Genomic DNA, 22,255 nt, shown 5'->3' with positions numbered 1-22,255 from the left:
ACTGCTGGTCTAGCAGGATGTAGAACTGCACAGACAAATCATTATACTCTACCTGCATCTCTTACCCTTTCCCTCCACCACTCCCTTCTCCTTCTGTGTCATGTCTTTTTAGATTGTAAGCCCGAGGGCAGGGAATCGTCTAACTAAAAGATTGTATGTACAGCGCTGTGTAAATTTACAGCGCTTCATAAATAAAGGTTAATAATGTAGAATCTCACCCATTTGTGTTTTTTTAAAGCATCAATTATTCCTTCCAGTGGGGGGGGGGGGCTTGAAACTATTTTATAGCACAACAAATAAAATGAAATCATAGAAACAGGCTCAGAACAGACAGACCGAATGCACTGTGCTGGCGCTGATACTAGGTTAGGGACTGCGCAGCAACTGCATGGTACCTAACCCTAGCAAGGCATGGCGGTGTAGTAATGGTGCCACCATTTTGATGTAAGCGACATGCAGCATCCGCACGTCGCTGTGCGTCGCTTATGTCAAGAGTGCGTCGAACTGAAGAGCTTAGACTTGCAAGCTGAGGAATTCTGGCTGTTGTGATACTGAAAAGTTATATCTCCAAACTCTGGTCACAATTTAATACTCTTCTCCCATTAAAAGGCCTAGCCTGGAAAGATATCACAATCTTCCTGTACACTGAAATGCTTTTTGTCATTATGTGCCTTCAAGTCCTTTTGGTGAACTTATTTTCTTGGCAACATTGTTCAGAAGGTTTGTGTGTGTGTGTGTGTGTGGGGGGGGGGTTGCCTTTGCTTTCTTCTGTAACTGAGAGACTTTGAGTTGCGTAAAGTCACCCAGTAGATTTCCATAGCTGAGCAGGGATTTGAACCCTGGTCTTCAGCGTCATAATCCAATGCTCAAGCCAATACACCACACTGTGCTACAATCCAAAATTCCGTCACCACTGTACCTTTTCACTCTGTGCAATTGCCATAGCTTCTCCTGTAGTAACTCTGAAACTTTAAATGTGTATGTGGCATTTCAGATACACTCATCAACCAGGATCTTGTATCAGATGTGATCAGCATCTGAACATTCAGATACTGTCTTAATTTTTTCTGATTATATTTTGGTTAGTAAGTCTACCATAAAAGCAAATTTAATGTTAGTTTGTACATACTTAAAAGGATGGAGACCAGATCCTTTGTGCCTCAGTTTGCCTTTATGTTTAGCATGGAAGCTGTAAAACAAACATAGCAAATGTAAAATTAGCAAACACATCTTCTCCATTTATACTTCTTTCATTCTGGTTCTCTCCAAAGCCCTAGACAGCATATGAAAGCAACAAACACACTATTGTAAAATAAACTGAAGTTTATCGCACAGGCCCTGAAACAGGCCCGTTGCGTTCCAAAACAGGTGTGTGCACGAGCGCATACGGAATGGGATAGGGCTAGGAATGCATCTTACTGCACAAGGGAATCCTGTTGTTGCCACTGCTGCCAGGCATTCCAATCGCGTCCTACATCTGTTCCAGAGGGCGCGATCTCTGAGAATGCTTTGGAACAGTTCTCAGAAATCGCGTCCTCTGGAACGGAAGTAGGATGTGATTGGAACACCCAGCGGCAGTGGCGGCATTCTCTTGTGCAGTAAGATGCGTTCCTAGCCCCATCTCATTCCGTGTGCACCCCTGTTTTGGAATGCAACAGGTCCATTTCAGGGCCCATGCGATAAACTTCAGAAACTCCAAAATAAAACCAAACAATAGCTGAAGTATTGGAAAGAGCAACAGGATAGGGATAGTTGCACCATCTAAAATGGTTTGTACTTCCCCCCTTATGTTTGTATCTATGTATAAATGTTCTAAAATATATTTGGACCTGTGTCCCTCCCTAAGCTCCTTTTCATTGCCTGATTTTTGTTTCCTTGCAATAAAAGGGGAAGAGCTGAGAAATATTACTTTCTGGATTACAACTAAGATCTCCCAGTACAGTACAGTAAATGTGGAATTCTAAAAGTTTCTGTTTAAAGAAGTAGCTCTTCTAAGTTCTGAAAGAAAGAGGAGATGCAACAAGCACTACAACAGTAAGAATTACTGTAACTAGGCTGGTTTGTAGAAACAGTTTAAGAGGAAGTAAACCTGCTTCTGGGTTATCACTTCAGATGTCAGGTAGGATCTCCTAGGAACTGAGAACATGTTAGGGAGAAAGAACATAGCTAGTCTTCTTTATACAGGGATTTGTCTGATGTTAGTTCCAGATGAGGAAGATACAATCAATGAAGACTATCTACAGTCTGGAATCAGACAATATTGGCACAGGTTTATTATCTCATATGTTGCTTGTGATAACTAGGCTTAGTCTTTTAATACATTATAAAGGAGGGAATGGTCTCCTATGGAAAAATTACACCTTCAGTGACCAACATGATTTTTGAACTTGGCCAATACGTATTACTCTCTGGGTGATTTCAATTGTGTGTCTAAATAAATGACACATAGGTTAGTGCTCTGTTTCTCCCTATCAGCATATGTCCATCCCTTTCAACAGGAAAAAGAAGGTCAGTCCAGAGAAACCTCCACATCATTAAGAGATGATGTTATTGTGTGCCATCAAGTTATCTCCAACACAGGGTGAACCAAAGGTGACCCTATCATGGGATCTGCTTGGAAAGATTTGTTCAGAAAGGGTTTATTTTTGCCTTCCTCTGAGGCTGAGTGAATGACTTGCCCAAATTCACACAGTGGGTTTCCATGGCTGAGTAGGGAGTCGAACCTTGGTCTCCCAATGTCCTAGTCCAACCCTCAAACCACTACACCACACTGTCTTGACAGAAGAGATTTGTTGTTGTGTCTTCAAGTTGTTTCCAACTTATGGCAACCCTAAGGTGAACTTATCACAGGGCTTTCTTGGCAAGTTTCTTCAGAGGAGGTTTGCCATTGCCATCCTTTGGGGCTGAGAGAGTGTGACTTCCCCAGGGCCATCCAGTGGGTTTCATGGCTAAATGAAGATTAGAATCCTCCACAGACATTGTCCAGCACTCAAACTGCTACACCACCATGGCTCTCAACAGCTTTATATAATTTATATATGACACCAATGGTCAAATCCTTGTCAACACCAATAAGGTAATCTCCTATCTTGATGGCTGTCAGCAATAAAACAAATATCTCAAATATCTAGGCTTTGCAGGGAGAGCTGAACTCTCCTTGGCAAAAGTACCAAGAGTGGGCCTTTATGCCCTCACATGTTACACACTGGGGAGATTCTAACTCTTCAAGCTGGACAACTGGGCCATCTACTCTAAACCAAATCTATACACATTAGGGAGACAAACACTGACTATTTGTTTTACTGTAATATTACTTGGACTTTAAAAGGGACATACCACATACATAGCACTGAGGATAGAGCAAGCTTGTTTTCTGCAGCCCCAGAGACTAGGACATGGAGCAATGGATTCAAGCTACAGGAAAAGAGATTCCATCTAAACCTCAGGAAGAAAGTCCTGATGGTAAGAGCTATTCAACTGCCGCAGAGTGTGGTGTATCCCCCTGCCATGGATACAAGCAAAGCACTCCTTCTTTGGATGTTTTTAAACTGAGGCTGGACTGTCAGGAGTGCTTTGCTTGTACCCGTGGCAGGGGGTTGGCCCTTTTGATCTCTTCCAACTCTTTGAGTCTATGATTGTTCTCTCCCTAACAATTTGTTTTGATAAATCACAGGAAGTCACAAGACCTACCAACATGCATTAGATATATGGTAGCCTTATTTATTATTCTTTCTCATATTGTATGATACTGCTAAAGAGTTCAGGAAATTTAAACAGCTATTAAGGAGTGTGGTTAGAGAGATACATTCTCTCTCTCTCTCTCTCTCACACACACACACATTTTGATATTTTTTTCTATAAGCTATGAATTGCATTCTCATTTTAAAATACAAACAATTACATTACTCAGTTAAGATAGGAAACAAATCACTTATCAAACCCAGCACTCAAGAACTGGATAATTTAATCTTTGGGGACAGTAGTGCTGTGTTTTGAAGGACACAGCAATGACAGAAGTATTTGGTAAGTGAGAACAAGCATAATTTTGCATTGTACAGTATCTTTTGCGATTTTACAATGTGTCCTCCCCCTTAAAACACAAACTAAATTGCAGGTAGAAGGCTTACCTTATCTTGTTACAATCACATTCTTCTGGTCTCTTCTTCTTTAAATGACCTCTTACTTCCCTCAGGTTTTTAATTTTATTTTGTAGAGTTTCAATCTAATGAAAACAATAATAAAAAGTCATGGCACAACCAGGGAGTGGGAGTTGTGAGATGAACTGGTTGGGTTTTTACTCTCTCACTTGCCATCCAATACTCATTAAATCTCCCTTTTAACTCTTCCATACTTATCACCCAGCTAAAGGTCATCCACACTACACAGCTGTATAAGTGCCATACCACTATAACCTGGTACCTTATAAATACCTTGCCAACTATAAATCCAAGCATTCCTTCAGATACAACAGTGATAATTTAAAAGTTAATTGATGTGTGTTGTGTTAATAAACTTTAAAACTCTTTTTGCACTTTAACCCATATTTTTACACAACAGGATAATTAAACCTTTGCACCAAGTTTGCACTTTAACTAGAAGTCAACCTTGATAGCAGCATTCCTCAGTCTGTGCAAGGGTGTGAGCAGTTTCTAGATAGATGTGCAATGACTTCCAGAGGAAAGTCATCTTACTGCCATCACAGATTTGGAGAGGAATGAAACAGCTATATTTCCACTATTCAAACAACTCACCACAGACAAGACAGGAAAACCATAAGGTTTGGCAAAATCAGAGCAACTCATACTAGCTGTTATGAATAGTTTACTGAGAATCTGAATGAATGAGGAAATTACATTACAGACTGTTCCTTCTTCTCTTTTTTTCCTTTTAAAGACATGGATCACCATAGTTCAATTCGGGTAGAGCTTAGAGATATATAGTCTTTGATGCAAAATGATACAGCTTTAGTTTTCATTTTCTAGAAAACTGATAATGCAGATTTCCTATCAGCTGACTGGCACACCTTATACTGGGTAGACTAGACTCACTGAAATTAGCAGGACTAGTATAAACAGAACTACGTTTGTGTTCAAAACATTTATAATCTTTCTTTTTTGACAGCAAAACATGAGGTGCATAAAACTAGGATATGTAATACTTGTGGCTCTACCTCCAACACTAATATCTGAAATCAGTGTCCACTGCTATGAGGGATTTACTTGGGGCAAATTCTTACAGAACCTAAAAATGCGCCATCACCTATTCATTCTGTGGTGTATACAAAGAATGCCTAGGGAACAAAAGGTCTTTGTGCATCTGATGTCCTCATTATGTCCTCTTCTCTGCAGTGGAAGTTACAACAAGTGTAGAAATTACAGATGGAATTCTGACTGTGCAGCAACAAAAGTCCCCTTTACCCACCTTTTAACTGATGCAGCCCTCACACCATAACCATTCATGTATCACTAGAGCAATGGTACCCAAAGTGTACCCTTTAAGAGATTTTGGACTTCAACTCCCAGAAGCCTCAGCCATGTTAGCCAATAGTCTGGGATTCTGGGAGCTGAAGTCCAAAATCCCTTAAAGAGCACAATTTGGGGACCACTGCACTAGAGAATACAGAGGTCACCTGTTTTCTTGCAGCTGGACCACTGCAAGGATGACATTTATAGGAGCCTATCAAGCATCCTTAGAAGTCCCTGTCAATGTTTATTGTACTACATCCAGCTACATGAAAATAGCTGGACACATCTCCACTGTTCTCCAACAACATGGAAGTGGCAGTGTTGGGGAAGCTGCATCGCTTAAAATGTGGGTTGGAGGCAACAGCAATGAGAGATTTAGCTATGGAGATGTAGTAATATGACACATGTCTCCTGATGCAGAAACCAACCTTTTGCTTTATCTGTCTTGGATGTACTTGCACAGATGATAAGCAGAAGGTAGGGGAAAATATGCTGCCAAAATTCGGCATCCACATTCATTGTACTCATGTAAAAATAATGCAGAAAACAAATTTCAATGAGATCAAGCCATTATGACCATATCTTGTACTGCCCAATATCTCAGAAGAACTGCAATCTCCATTGCCTGGACTCAATTTGCACCTGATCCAGGTAAGCTGCAAAGATGACAGTGGTGTATTTCCTATGTTGTTTTGCTACCCTCAATTACATTTCTTTGGAAGGGTAAGGACACAACACAATTTGGAAGCTGTAGCAGCTACCTTCTCACAGAATGTGTCCATTCAAAATATTCTGTCCTTTTGGAGTGAAGTGTATTTCCTATGGATTCAGCAGTCTATGAGTAGTTGTCATAATCACTAACCTCATGATCTATATGAAGTTTATGGTCCTTCCACGCTTGCAGTGACTTGTACAGATCTGTGTCACATTGAACGGTGTCATTCTCTAAAATGTAGCACCTGTGCAGAAATGAAAGTGGTCACTAGAGGGGCTAGTGGAGCAAGTACTGCAAAAAGATGCTTCCATTTAAAAACTAATTTTAGTCTAGAAGGCAGTGTCATATTAATTAGGCAGCAAAGAAGGGTCTTTACTCTTGTGCAGATTCTGCCACTAAGGATCACTGTCCCTGCAGAGCTGAGGACCCCCAAACTCCTGTTATTACTATTTTAAAGTAATTTTTACCATGATGGCAATTAAATCCCCCCATCCTTTCTAAATTTTCTGGCAGAGAATGTCAATTTTATGCATTTTACTGTTTATATGGCATGGCTCCTGCTGTCAGTGAATTGATCTTAAAGTCCTTTTATGTTGCAAGACAGATATAGGCCTACTGAAAACTTGACTCGTGTTATGGTTGTATGTGTCTTATCTACAAATGTGTATATTATTTTTTCATCCTGGTTATTTGTGGAATATATCTCCATCTGTTAGTCTCTATGGTGGGTCTTAAAACTACATAACATATGACACAACAGGGTTTGAAAGCTATATAAATTATTGGTCATGTTTTCAGATTTGTGAAGAACCATGTTTGACACTTCATATTCTACTCTGTATTTCTTTCCTCCACTTTCAAAGCAGGGACTTCTTCAACAATATCGCCAGAACTATATATGTTGGTATAACTAGGGTGATGCCAGCATATGTAACCAATTGGATTCTAGCTCATACAGTGCCTTATTTTCAGTGCAGAATAATCATTATGAGCTTCATCACAATCACCATTACTCACCTTAACTTAATTCCATGAAAACTTACCTGTGTGTCACTTTTATTAAGTTGGGGGCTGCATTCTCAGAAATGCTGCCGACACCACTGTATTCCAGAGTATCTTTATCCTCGTCATCATCACCTCCTTTATCATCTTTGTACTCATTTGTGACATTCATGGGTAATACAGGCTGGTAGCCATCCTCTAAATCTAAGTTAAACACTTCTCCATCAAGTTCTACAGATACTGAGCGAATTGAGCGGCTCCGAATATAGCTTGCTTTATATTCTGTGAGAAGAGGGAGGAAAGCCCACACAGCTTGTTTCTATTTAACACATCAAATATAGGATTGACAGACGGTAAGTAATCTATATCATGCTTTTGATGAGAAGTAGGTTAGGTCGAAGATGGTCTAGTTCTTTATTCCCAGGGACCACTCCACTCTTCAGAAAACCTTCTTATGGAGGCCAGAAACCCAACCGCTACATATGTAGTTAAGCTTTACTGTGAATTCAGCATCTCTATGAAAGGTTACAAAGCTATAGGGCATGCGCCCAGGGGTTCACAAATAAAAGCAAGTGAAATAAAGGGTGGATAAGTGTGTTTCTTACAACTTTGAAAACAATTTGATTTTTTTCCTACAAGTAAAACTCGCAAGAATTTTTTTAAAAATATATATACCTTTGAATAACATTTGATTCTGTTGTTATGTGCCTCAAATTGTTCCTGACTTATCGCCAGGTTTTCTGGGCAAGATTTGTTCAGAGCAGGTTTACTTAGTCCTTTTGAGTCAGAGAGTGTGATTTACCCAAAGTCACCCAGTGGGTTTCTATGGCTGAACAGGGATTCAAATGGTTGCCTCCCAAAATCCTAGCCCAACACTGAAATCACTACACCATGCCAGAGTTGTCAAAAGCATGATAAAATGACTTTTAGAGCTAGAGGAGGCCCCTGGATTATCCAAAGGATCTCTCCTCTTTAGATTATCATGGTATAACGCTGCACAGCTACACAGCTGAACATTCCAGTAGATAAAATTTGGGTATTTGTAAGCCTTCCTTTTCCTTTTGAATCATTTTGCAAACTTGTAAAATGCAAAATCAGACTCTTCTGCTTCAGTGTCTCATCACTACACCAGAAATAACAAGCCTCTAATGGTGGCAATAAGGTTTGTAAAAATGTTGCTAATTACACGTAATAGAAAACAGTGCACTAACATTCATTGTTGTATGGGTGTAAATTGCCTAGGATGCATCCTCACTGAAGAAATATAACAGTCTGATACCATTTTAACTACCATGGCTCGATGCGAAGGAATTTTGAGAACTGTAGTTTGTTGTGGCACCAGAGCAATGGTGGAGATAAAGACTCAGAGAGGATTTTGTTATGTGCAGATTACAAAGCTTTTGAGCAAGCAAGCAAGCAAATAAGGAACAGTAGCAGCAACAATAGTGTATTTGTGTGGGTATGTGTGTGCACACACTGTGGCCTGTTACAGACAGCCAAAATAAAGCTGCTTCGAGTCACTTTGGAGGTATGGTATTTCAATGATACATGCGGCCTAAGAGTCCAAAGGCCGCACCAAAGCCATGCTCCAGTCCTAAGGACTGGAGTGCAGCTTTGGTGAAGCTTCCAGACTCTTAGGACTCATGCATCATTGAAATACCATACCTCCAAAGTGACTCGAAGCAGCTTTATTTTGGCTGTCTGTAACAGGCCACCGTTTGGTAATGTTTTATTTCACTGCAATGATTTACTTGTATTCACTAGATGGCAGCACAAGCTCACGATGCTAAAAAGAAAACACAAGAATGATGCCCAATTCAGTAAAGTCCCAAAGCATCATAGTAAAAACCTTCTTGGAAGTTGCTGGTGGCCTTTGGTTTTGATTTCCTCAGGGATGAAGCCTTCCTCAACATCTCCCACAGAGACAGGCTATCCAACTTAAAAATACATTCTCTTTTCATCCTCCCCAAATTTCTTCTCCATTTCAGCTCTCTCTTACCAGTCAAGTCATTTCCTGGCATTAGATCCTCTCAGTTTCAAAGCCAGAAATTTCAGAGCTTGGAAACATTAGGGTTTTTTGGACAGCAACAACCAAAACTCAAGAGCTTAGACTTGCAAACTGAGGAATTCTGGCTGTTGTGATACCAAAAAGTTATATCTCCAAACTCTGGTCACAATTTAATACTCTTCACCCATTAAAAGGCCTAGCCTGGATTATAAAAACCTAATCCAGATTCAAAAGACATAGCTTAGTCCAGACCCAATGTGGTGGATCCACTGTAATCGCTTATTCCTCATTCCTTATTATCAGCTGTTGCCAAGGCCAAAGTGATAACCATATGTCCAAATGGACAAACAATTATAACTTTTAGCAACTCAGCAGAGACAAAGGGACACATGCAATTTAATTAAACAAGTCACAAGTCCAGACTGGAAACTACTGAAACACTGACCAGAGGTTGCCTAAAGGTTGCCTGATGAAGACGCCCATGGAGCTTTGAAAGCTTGCAACAAGGTTGCATTTTGATTGGTCAAGGAAGGTATCACTGATGGATTTCTGTTTGTATTTGTTAAATGGCCAATACAGCTACCCCTGCATGTTTTCTGTATTGTGAGATACCGCATTGTAGCTGCAACAGGGGAACCATGAAGAGTAGCCTGTGGACTAGGACTTCAACCAAGGTAAAACAATTTTCTTCTTCTTAAATTTGGACTCAATTCGCATGTTTTACCTCTACACCAACAAAATGTTCCTCATGCAAGAACATGGAGACTTCTTGAGGAATCCATTGTTCTCTGCCTACAAAGAAGCCTGTGACCTCACTGGAATGGAGACATACTGGATTACAAAAGAGGGGTCCCTGTTGAGATGCAAATGGACTTTAAATTTCCTGGACTTTGAAAATCTCCCTATTGCGGCATGGCCAAAAGGAGGAGGAGCCTGCCTGCAAAAGATATCCTCCCCAGCATAACATCTTTACTAAGGACTAAAACAACTTGCAGGCATCGGAAGGCAAAGCATTAGAGAAGCTGCAGTAGATGTGAAGGAGACGAGAGACAAATCTTTTGAAGTAAATTTTCAGTGGTGGCCTATCTTTTATAATGTTTATTTTTATTAGCTGCCTCAATACAAATACAGTTGCCCCTCCATATTCGCTAGGGTTAGGGGAACATGACCCCTGTGAATATGGAAAAACCGCAAATAACAAAAACACTGTTTTTACCTGAGAGCACACCTCTCTAGGACTGTCTAAGTCCTCCACTGCAACTCTGTGGTCAATGTCCAACATACACTGACTATAGAATGGCACTGGAGTAGCTACAAATGGTCTTTCAGTGCAACTTTTAGTTAAAGTTGACCACAGAGTTGCACTGGAGGACCTAGACAGTCCTAGAGAGAACATATTAATGAAATCCGTGAATAATCAAATCTGCAAATATCAAATCTGCAAATATGGAGGGATGGGTATAACTATTTCTCAGCTTCAGCAATGCTGGACTGATGCTGACTGATCTTAAAGAAAGGACGCCAGAAGGCTTATTCAGATAATACATGACAAGTGAGATACCACTTAAGGAGAATTATATAAATCTGTACCTTTAATATTTCTTGCAATTATTTCAGTGCCCTTGCTCATAACCCCTAACACTGAATCATCATTTCATACTGATTTCAGAACTCTGAGCTAATGATTCAATTGAGCTTTTCACCCACCTGGGACTAAAGCCTTCCACCTGAGGCTTAGCCAGGTGAATCATAGCTCCAGGGGAAAAAATAAGTTTTTGATTAACGGAACATTTGACTAAAACAAGGGAACTCCCTTCCTTTTCAATACCAAGAGGAAATTCCAAGGAGTTACACCCAAATCATTATAAGAAACAAAAAGAGGCTTCCCCTAAATGAATCTATGTCCTTTTATTGAGATTCATGTGTACATATTTACTTATTTAAACCACATAGGCCAATTGTAAGTGCTGAATAAAATATGAAAAAATTAAATAATGAAGAAAAAGCAACAGCCATGGAGTAGAAAATGTGACCTTGAAGAGGTATATATTTTCAAAAACAGATTTTTTTGTGTGTGGAAGAGCATAGAGGGAAAAAATTGGAAAGAAAGAAAAAGTTGCTGCTTACTATTTCTAGCTTGAAATTTTTATGATAACCTTTATCTAGGCAACCTGGCAGCACATAAATGTTAGTATAAATAAATAACCAAAGTAAATATAACTCACTTAAAAGTATATCTATTCTAAGGTGAGAGGGTTTTTCAGGACCCAAGGGCAACATATATATGTTTCTAAATGATTAAAAATATACTGACTCCATTACAAGTCAGATGTTGAGTACCCCAGTAGGAAAGGGATCTGCTGTTCCTGTGGTGTGCAATGCGAATGCAGTGAAACACCTGGAATAATGACAGTAACTACAATGAAAAATGAGGTAATGTTTTTTAAGAAAACCATAAACTTTGCATCTGGCACAAGGGTGCTCAGCATTCAGGTTGCTACTAACTGTTCTTTAAGCACTCATTATTCACACCAAATTACTACCTGAAACTTCAGTTAAATCATAGTTTACTCAGGGGGAAAAGAGCCGCTGGAATTGATATTATACAATGACTGTATCCCAAGATTACTACCTCTCAAATATTTTCTTTTCTGCATAGAGGAGTTTAAGAGTGGAAATTGGTTATTGCTAGTAACAATGGATGGGGTCTTTCTCCTTCTTGTCACTGTGATAACTATCCTTGATCTGGCACTAGAATCATCAAAATCTATCTACACAAATATAATAAGACTTAGGGACAAGAGGATAAGCCAGACTTCACAATTTAACAACATATTTTTGGCCATAGCCTCACCCACTAGCATTACTGGAGGGATACGCAGGGCACCGGGTGACACCCCAGATGGGGGAGACACCCGATTGGTGGAAAATCAAACCACAACAAGGAGGGCCAGAAGCCCTGCCCCTTCTGACCAGAAGCCCCTATCCTACACCAGGTGTAAGGAAACATTTGGAAATGGGGGGGGGGCATGATTCTGCAGTTCCATATTCTATGTATAGAGAGCTGTCCATTTGATCTAAACTATCTCAGTTCACAGGACAGATCTCATGGAGTCACTTTTCTGCTATTTTCCTGATACATTATTTAATTACTCTCAAAATTACAAACCGATATTTATACTAGGGTGGGGAAAGTCCTGATTCTTCAGTCCCATTTGCAGTCTCAATGCCCCTTTGAAGTTCCCTACACCTCCAGACCTCCCATATATATATTTTAAAAATCTAGGGGGTTTTGGCCAAAATGGCAAACACTGCAAAACGTAGCAGTTATACCCACTTATTCCTAATACTTCCACACTGAATATCCTCCAACTGGACAAAAATCAGCCAGAAATGAAATCAGAAGTGATGTGGTGTCAATTCTTGTCACATTGGTTATGCTATTGTAGCTCCAGCCCCCCCCCCTTACACAAACTTTGCCCCTACTGCAATTTGTAGGGTAGCCATGCCTTGAATAATCACTTGCTGTGGATAAAAAGGGAAGTACACTGTGTCTTATATGGACAGTCTTTGTTGCTATGTGCTTTCAAGCCAACTCTTCACTTACAGCAATCCTCTCCAATGTTTTTCTTGCCAAGATTTATTCAGAGCTTTCCTGATGCCTTCTTCCTCTTAGACACAGAGAGTATAACTTGCCTAAGGGTTACTTAATAGATTTCCACTATTGAGAAAGGATTCAAACTGTAATCTCCCAGAGTCATCATTGTTGTGTGCCTTCAAGTTGTTTCTGACTTATGGCAACCCGATCATCAGATTTTCTGGAGCTAAGAGTGTGTGACTTGCTCAAGGTCACCCAGTGGGTTTCCATGTCTCAGTGGGGAATCGAACCCTGATCTCCAGAGTCACAGTTAAATACTCAAACCACCACACTATGGTGGCTCTACACCACACTGCCTTCCTCTCTGACAGAGAGAGCATGACATGCCCAAAGTTACTTAGTGGATATCCATGTTTGAGAGGGGATTCAAACTTTGGTCTCCCACTGTCCTAGTACAACACTCAAGCCACTACACCATGCAGAAGCTAGAAGTGTAACTGGCCCACCACCCTGACTTATCCCACTGTACCTAAGCAGCCAGGCCACATGCTAGACTGTGACCCAGATGAATGACATCATTAAGAACATGGGAATGATCACAATGCGATTGACTGCACTTCCACAACAGAATAGATATCTATGAAAGCTACATTTAATTAATATATCATGCAGCATGCATCCCAACTAGGGGAAAATGGCTAAGTAACTTCCACTCTCACCACCACATAATTTCCAGGCAGCACAAGGGAGTTAGCTCTTCTAGGAGGATGATTTTTTTCTGCTGTGAAGAACTTAGATGGTTATTTCAAATTTAAAACTGGACATACTGTTCTTTCAGTGCTACTTCCCTTTATACCCCCTTTCCTAGAACTATTGCTGAATTCAGAATACAGTACAAGGTTGTAATAAACCTGTAGTGTCACAATAATTCTTAACTGTTTGCAACTCCTATCATCCATGGTGACTGGCTATAGTGAGTGGGGCTGACAGAAGTTGTGAGGGAAACCACCTGGAGGGATGCCATTTAGGGAAGACTCTTCTAGTAAGTTCTTAACTTACAACATGTGTGGGCTACAGCCACAACTTGTAAAAGTTACTTTTTTGGACTACAGCTTCCAGAATAATCTAGCTAACATAGCCAATGTAATATATATTTACCAGTATTGAGAATCTCACTACTGCAAGATTGTTGTTTTTTTTAAATGAAGCAAACAAATTGCACAATAGCTGCTCCCCTGTTCCAGAGACTATAAATATTTAAGCCATACTGGACTGGTTCTTTGCATCCTTTTGATCAGCCAGCCATTCTGTGCTGTATGTGTATGTGTATGTACACATGTATGTCTGAGCATACGTGTATGCACATGCTCATGTGCATGCACTATGCTTCACAAAGGGAAAGCATTAATTCTGAAGAGAAGCATTTCGAATAAATTGCAGAAACTTCAATGGTGGAAAAATGCTCCTTGTCTTTTTCTTGCACTAGAGGAGAGAAACATCAAGGAGTTCAACAATTTATCAACAAGCTGTTTTGGCTTGTCAGGACAAACTGCATTGGCTTGTTGTGACAGCAACAAGTTACTATATCATCTGGAATAAGTACTTTTGTGAAAAGACTTCACATTCCAAATTAAGATGTACATGAAACTTCTGCTTTCTGCATTGTGAACAGGTTAGCAATTCCCATTTTTGTTCCTCTTATTTCTGAGTAGTAGGAGTAGACATCATTAATTTTGTTGTTGGCTGCCACCCTGCTTTGCAACTGCTGGGGATAAACATACATGATCATGAATGACTAAATCTGACTCCAAACACCCAACTCTGTAGCCTGGCAGTGCCCCAGGTCAAGCATTTCCAAGGCACTGGAGATTGAGGTGGTTGGAAATGAGATTCACAGCATGATCCTGGTCACAGGACAGCTTGGGATAAGCAATTGTGGCAGGCCCCCAAGGGTTTTTTCTAGACAACTGTGTTGAACACCATCCCAAAATCAGAAGTATGCTGCAGACACAAATTCCCAGCACCCCAGTCTTCAGCACTTGGAAAATGCTTCGGTCAAGACACTGTTAGGCTGCAAAGGTGGGCTGGGGGATGGGTGGGAATCACCAGTCAGAACTATGACAGAGCTCCATCACTGTAGCCAGATGATGATGATGCAGGATCTCAGCCATTATTTTATTCTACTTATACCCTGCCCTTTCCCCAGTCCTGAAAGTTAAAACAGATACAGCTTAAATTTCACATCATACAAAAGTTCAAAAATAAAAATCCCAAACTGAAATGAACAGCACATTGTCACTCCATCCTAATGACAGACAGACCCAAAGAGAACAAATCTTCCCTTCTGCCTTGCATTACAATATAAAGATCTGAGTGCTGGGAAAATGCGATACCTTACCAAAGCAAAAGACACACTAAGTACCTTGAGGAAAAACATCTGGACCATGTACAACAAATGAGTTAAGTACTGTGCATTTACTACATGAATAAAAGATTATTGAGAAAGGCCCTCTGGTTCCTGACACCAGAAAATAATTACATAGCTCATTTACTGGGATGTTATGAAGATTTAGAAAGGTGCTAATAAGCTGTATACCAAGGGCTTGGCCGCTTTTAAGTTCCTTTTAGTGTATTGTCCTCTCCACTTAAATCTCTCTCTCTCTCTCCCTCCCCCCCTGCATTTCTCTTTAAAAAATTGCCATAATAAGTGACTCCTGATTTTCCAGACATTACTAGCAAGCTTACATAACTGCTTACTTTCAAGTGTGTCTTCTGTTAACAACAACGTAAAGGAACTACAACCTCAAGCATTATTTAAAGTTTATCTGTTGTGCCATATATTTTAAGCAGCCAGTGTAGCTGGTGATTTCACCTGAGAACCAATAATTTGATTCACCAAAAATTAGCTTAGTAGTTACTAATCAGCTTGCAAGGCAAATACAAAGGAAGAAAATCAATTTAAACTCCCTGTTTGAAGCTTCTGCCAGGTCATTACTGAGAAAGCCTAATCTGCTAAATAATTAAGGCTCTGCATTTGTGGAGCAAGACGAAAGAAACTTTACAGATGAATAATAATTCTGAACTGCTGTTTGGCTCTTTTAATCTATAATTAGACTATGCACTTCAAATATAGATATTAACCTGACTGTAGTTTAAAAGCAGAATCTGTAGACTAGGCTGTGTCAAAAAGGCACCCAGGCTTTGCCAAAGAAAGTCAACCTCCTTTGAAAATAATTCTGGTTCAACATAAGCAGAAAAAATGTTACATCAAGCATCTTTGGGAACAGCAAGTACACACACCCTGATTAACAATAAATGAAGTTGTAACTTCCCTGAGTGCTGCTCAAGTGCTATATCAGGGGCATTTCAGGCATCTACAACAGTACAGCAGTTATGCTCACTTGTTCTCTTTGATGCACATTTCCAGCTGGCCCATTGTCAGTCCTATTACCAATGAAGCCCAACTGTAAACTAACCATAAGTGCAGGTAACTGAAATAAAATCACCTTCTTCCCCTGTTTGTTCCTGCTGGTCTTTCTCTCTCCTGTTTTTTGTTTTGTTTTGTTTTTGCCTGCTTTTCTCTCCCCTTTCTTTTGTCCCCTGTGTCAAATTATAGAAAATAAATTCTCTGGGCAGGCACTAGTGCTCTTGCATTGTGCAAAGCACCATTCATGTTGACAGTTCTGTGTAAATAGGTATCCAGCCAATAATAGGATAGATAATGGAAGTCAGGCGATAGAGACAGAAAGGAGGAAAGAGAGTTGAATGTTAATGTGCAGGCCATGCCCCTCAAGAAGAGCCTATAAATGAAGGCAGTTGTGTTGATCTATATATCTGTTGTGTGTGTGTGTGCACCCACAAAATGTTAGATTTAAAAGTTTCCTTTACTGGCCATGCTTGCTGGAGATTCTTTAACCTGTAATCCAAAAACTAAGTTCTTCAAGTTTTGTAGAACACACCCACACACTTTATAATATGTTGCTGTGAAAATCTATTTTCCCGCCAGCTAACGTGAGGACTACAACTAAACACAGATGGAGGAGAGAATCCTAAAAGGATTGGTGGATGATGTCACTGTTCTTAACATTCAAAAAGTTTCAGCTGGCAGGAAATTCACGTAGCAATATACGTACCTGTCCTGTACTCTTGAATGCTTCTGCTACAGATTTATTTTTGTACCATAAACCCATATTAAGTATTCTTATTATTCATACTTGTGTTCTATATTACAAATCACTATGCCTTGCTTCCACAATCTGTAACTGATGCATTTTTAACATAATAGATATGACTAGGAGTGGTTCAGGAGTGACAGGAGTAGTCCTGTTTTGACACATCCCACTTCATACTTCTTTTATCCTGTCATGATGTCACACTGATTTGCAAACATTGAAGCAATAGTGTATTGTTCCCAACAGATGGAAGCACAAAATTGTATGCTGTTCCACAAACACGATGCAGAATTAGAACTGCCAGGTGAAAGATGGAATAGGGCTCCTGTACTTTTAATGGTGGTGCAAAAGAGCAACTTTCTCTTCAACCAGCAACCCTATACAGAATACACGTTTTTCTCTCTGACTATCAAAGCATGGATTCCACGAAGTGGAATCACTACCCTCATATTCTCTTTAAGATTTGTAGCTTGTTGCAAAAACAAAATGTAGACATTATTTCTTTTTAAGCAATACAGTGCATTAATGGGCACCGTCACTGTCCTTGTATAAAAATAAAGGATTGTTCAGTTGGCATGTGACATAATTAAATTATTCTACATACACTGAGTGTTTTGTGGGGTTTGTTTTTGTTTTGAAAATGTGCAACAGTTGTATCCAGCTGACAGCAGCATAAGCAGAGTTGTGCATATGGGACCAATGTGTATGTTGTCATGCATTAAAGTACACAAGATTAGGGTGTGAATGCTCATGTCCTATATCCATTGCCTATGTGCATCACACATTTGTGATTCCACAATGGATTGTCAACCATGTTCATTAGTAATTGAGCCACATAGGTTTTGCTAATCTGCCATTGATCTACACAGGTTGTGCTATATTGGTATTCAGTATAGGGACACATAATATGTTACACTGAAATAATATAAATCTCAGCTTGTGTGCATTTGATTTGTGATCTACTATATATAGTACGGTAGATTATTACAGACACCACATTCCCACTTACAGTTAATAATCATGCAATCAAATAATCTTTGAGTTGGAAAGGATTACCAGGGTTACTTAGTCCAATCCCTACCATGTAGGAATGTTCAACTAAAGGACTCCTGAAAGATGACTTTCCAAGCTCTGCTTAAAGACTACCAAAGATGGAGTCCGCTACCAGTTGAGGCAATCTATTCCATAATCTCTTGTGGTTTGTATCCTCTAGCAAGATGACCAGAGGCTATCTAACTAATGCCAGAAGTTGGAGGGGGGGGGGGGGAGGCAGAAGAATTTTGCAAATGAATTGACAGTCAAGCCACCATGACATTATGGTGCATAAGGAGAAAAAAAAACTCGGCATGTGTTCACTGTATGGTAAAATACAGGCAAATAAAAAAGTGACTTTAATCAAGTTGAATTTTCATCTTTACTGTGAAAAGGATAAAGTGCCTGCAGGGAACAGGCAGGAACGCATACCACTTTGTCTGGATGAGTGTGTCTGTCGTGTGAATTGAACCAAAGAATGTGGGAAAAGCCATATATAATAAGCCACTATTGACATACTTTTCATACTGTCTGAATCCCCCCTGTGTGAATAAAAAACCCTGTGGGACCTCAAGTCCTGTTGCACCTAATGGTGGCATGACATGCACCACCATTTGGGGCAATAGGGCGTCCCATCCGCAGATGCTCAAATCCATGGATGGCAAGCTAGTGGATGGCCAGGTCCTACTGCATAATATTTGGTTGTCACAAGATTAGAATGGCCACTTCAGTCTGGCTTGTGGATATCTAGGTGATGACTATAAGTATCTGGGAGGAAAGGCCATCCAGTCTAGTGTTAAAATGCCAAATCTGAAGCAAGATGAACTATATTACATGACCTCAGTTGACCTTAATGTATCCCAGAAATAACAAGAATGATCTAATTAGCTCCTGGGTCTGATTTTCAATTTTATTTTAAAGCCCACTCAGTGCTACAAAGCTAGTCCATGCTCTTTTATGCTCATCTCATCTTGATTTTGTATTTTTAATGTTGAGATTTGCACCAGCTTTTGGTTCTTCTTGATTGTCAGACACCAATTTGATAGAAAACTGGGCTTAAAACCTCTCAAATAAATTTGTTTAACATACAACTAACAGGAATATAAAGTTATAACTACTGTTCTAAACTTGAGGGAGGTTCATACTGACATTTAAAGTAGAAACAGATTAGGGCCAGAATCCAGTTTCTGACATGCACACACACATTATGTGTGGCTTGTTTTTCTTAGGATGGAGCACAAAGTACTATTCTGTAGCCTTCCGAACAACATTTAACTCCTGCCGTGTCCAACCCCCCTCTGTTGATGTTTAACAGTAAGGAGAACAGGAAGGGATGGGGCAGTTCGGGAGATGTAGCTCCAAAGAAAATGAACAGGAGAATACACTCTGTCTGTGAGTGCTTGCCCAGTTCGTCCCTCCTCTCAGCCCTGCCAAGCTGGTTCTTCATTATCTAACTGGTCTTCCTCCTCCCTCCCTTCTCCACTGATAAGCAGCAGTGGCAATAGTCCTTCTGGGGCCTGATAGCTGCAGGTGTGGATAGGGTGAAGAGCCAGCATGGGATAGTGGTCTGAGTATTGGATTACGACTGGAGATTCCCTCTCAATTCCCAATTTAGCCATGAAACCCACTGGGTGACCTTGGGCAAGTCATGTCCTCCTAGCCCCAAAGAAGAGAATGGCAAACCTCCTCTGAAGAAATCTTGCCAAGAAAACCCCATGATACCATGACCTTAGAGTCGCCAAAAGCCAGAAATGACTTGACAGGACAGCCACCCACACCCACCCACAAAATATATGCAACATACATTTTTTAAAAATACATATACATAAGGTGGACATGGAACTGTGTGAATGGAGTGTTAAGTTTCAGATGCCTGATGTAAAATTTTGGGCAATGTGTTTCATGAATAACTAAGATGCAGCCAGAGAGGATTCTGCATTTAGGCTGTTGAATTCATTAGCTTGAGAGGTTTCCTTTTGATGGAATTCTGTAATCTTGTAAAGACTTTCCTCTTACTGGCAGGCTTCTGACTGAAGGTGTTAAAAAAAACCCTCCAAAACCTGAGGAACTTTTTTTCGTGTGATATTCCTATCTTGATTTATTGAATTAGTTTATATGCTGCCTTTTTCCTACAGTGAGACCCAAAATGGATCATAAAAAAATCAGCTAAAATTATTTTTAAAAACACACAATGGAAATCATCAGATTACAAATAACAGATTATAAACAGTATAAAATCAATAAAAAAGCACTCCAAAGTTGAAAATAAAGTACATTCCATATGAAGCCTTCTTGAATGTAGTTAGATAGTAAAAGTCCAGCTTTAACCTTCTGTAGAAAGAAATTCCATAAGGTGGGAGTACCAACTGAGAAGGCAAAGGAGCCTGTGATGGTGGTGGGACAAAGTGAAAGCCTCCCCCTGAGGAAGCTAAGACGCTAGCAGGTTCATACAGGGAGATATGGTCTTTCAGATAGTCTGAACCTAAGACGTGCTTTGTTTGATTAAGGTTCAAAACACACTGATTAAGGTTCAATAAAACCGCTTTAACTGCCCTCGCTCAGTGCCAAGGGATCCTGGGATTAGTAGTTTATTGTGGCACAAGAGCTCTCTGCCAGAGAAGGTTAAATTTCTCACAAAACTACAGTTCCCAGAATTCCCTAGCATTGAACCAGGGCAGTTAAAACAGTCTAAAACTGGATTATTACTGCAGTGTGTTTTGGACCAAAGACTCTGGGATAGCAGGGTTCAAATCCCCACTTGGCCACAGAAACCCAGTGGGTGACCTTGTGCAAGCCACATTTAGTCTTAGAGGAAGGCAAACTTCCTCTGAACAAATTTTGCTATGAAAACTGCATGGTAGGTTCATCTTAAGAGTTAGAAATTACTTGAAGGCCCACAAAAACAACTACTACTCCCTTTAAGGGTTGTTTTAAATTGCTGAGACATTGTTTCATGTCTTTTACAAATATGTTGGAAGCTAGCTTGAGTATTTTAAAGAAAAGTAATTATCTGAATAAATAAACTGAAATAAATAGCAATAACAATAGCAAGTAATTTGTTTTATTTGTTTTAGTACATTTCTATACCACTTATCAGTGCACTTAAGCACTCCCTAAGTGGTTTAAAATGTGTAAGCTAATTGCCCCCAACAAGCTGGGTATTCATTTTAGTGACGTACAGAAGAATGCCAGGCTGAGTCCCTGGAATTGAACTCACAACCTTGTGGCTGCCAATGGCTGCAGTACAGGCGTTTAACCAATGTGCCACCAGGGCTCCCTGATTATCAATATTTTCCCTCTCCCCATCTGAATCCTACAAAACAACAAAGAATTGGAAGGCTCACTTACTCTTTTTGGAGAAGAGCTTCTTTCGACGTCCACTAGGACTCAGCTTGTATTCATTCTCCTCACAGTTGCAGTCCTCACTGTTCTTGCTGTAGTACTTGGGCAGTAGGTTTGAGAGACTCTTGCTGCTGCCCGGAGCTGTAAGGCTGGCCATCCCTTTGCATTTGTGCAGTTTGAGCTTCCCACTTGGATCCTCCACACACTGCCATTTCTGATTTTTTTTTTAAAAAGGAAGAAATTTCAGTAATCTCACAATGGGAGACAATGTTATTCTATGTATTTTTGGCATGCATTATTAGCTAATGTTATTAACAGACCCAAGCAATAAGTACAGTACTTTTCATGAGGGTCTAGAGAGCAAGCAAGGCCCATAAGCTTGAAGGGAGATACCTCATAACTATGAAGGGGAAAGGGCCTAAATACTTTAAAGATACCAGAACACATCTGGCTTGAAAGCTAAGCAGAGCCAACCTTGTTTAATACTTGGATGCGAGACTACCAATTAATACCAGTTGCTATAGGCTATATTTTAGAGGAAGAAACTGGCAAAACCATTTTGAATATTCTGTGCCTATGAGAACCCTATAAAATTCATGGGGTTGCCATATGTTGACAGGCAATTTGAAGGCTCCTGTACACATGCACGCATATGAATGGGAAAGCTTGGGGCTAAATAACAGATCATGTATTTATTTAAATGATTTATATGCTACTTTCCCCTAAAATGGGACTCCAGGCAGCTTACAATGTTGATTAAAACAAAATGGCTAAAATGATACCAGGTACAAAAGTTTAAAAAACATTAATGAATACATAGTTTTTTGTGGGTTTTTTGGGCTATGTGGCCATGTTCTAGCAGAGTTTCTTTCTGATGTTTCGCCAGCATCTGTGGCTGGCATCGACTCACAAAAAACTATG

At 40.0% G+C, this 22,255-nt stretch overlaps 1 protein-coding gene across 3 annotated transcripts in view; it reads right to left on the bottom strand.

Annotated features, from left to right (window-relative positions):
* The window catches only part of SULF2 (sulfatase 2), a 162,403-nt gene that overhangs the window by 10,635 nt on the left and 129,513 nt on the right, over positions 1 to 22,255 (bottom strand). For all 3 annotated transcript variants that reach the window (XM_089513881.1, XM_089513882.1, XM_089513883.1), the window contains exons 11-15: positions 21,341 to 21,548; positions 7,224 to 7,464; positions 6,328 to 6,424; positions 4,128 to 4,222; positions 1,130 to 1,189 (exon numbers count right to left, since the gene is read on the bottom strand). In XM_089513881.1, the coding sequence (XP_089370007.1) occupies positions 1,130 to 1,189; positions 4,128 to 4,222; positions 6,328 to 6,424; positions 7,224 to 7,464; positions 21,341 to 21,548 (701 nt within the window). The remainder of the gene's footprint in view (positions 1 to 1,129; positions 1,190 to 4,127; positions 4,223 to 6,327; positions 6,425 to 7,223; positions 7,465 to 21,340; positions 21,549 to 22,255) is intronic.

Source organism: Sceloporus occidentalis, unplaced genomic scaffold (genome assembly GCF_023333645.1).
Source record: "Sceloporus occidentalis isolate IW3139 unplaced genomic scaffold, rSceOcc1.0.p SCAF_3, whole genome shotgun sequence".
NCBI classification, from domain to species: Eukaryota; Metazoa; Chordata; class Lepidosauria; order Squamata; family Phrynosomatidae; genus Sceloporus; species Sceloporus occidentalis.
This window is presented reverse-complemented; position numbering and strand designations above follow the sequence as displayed.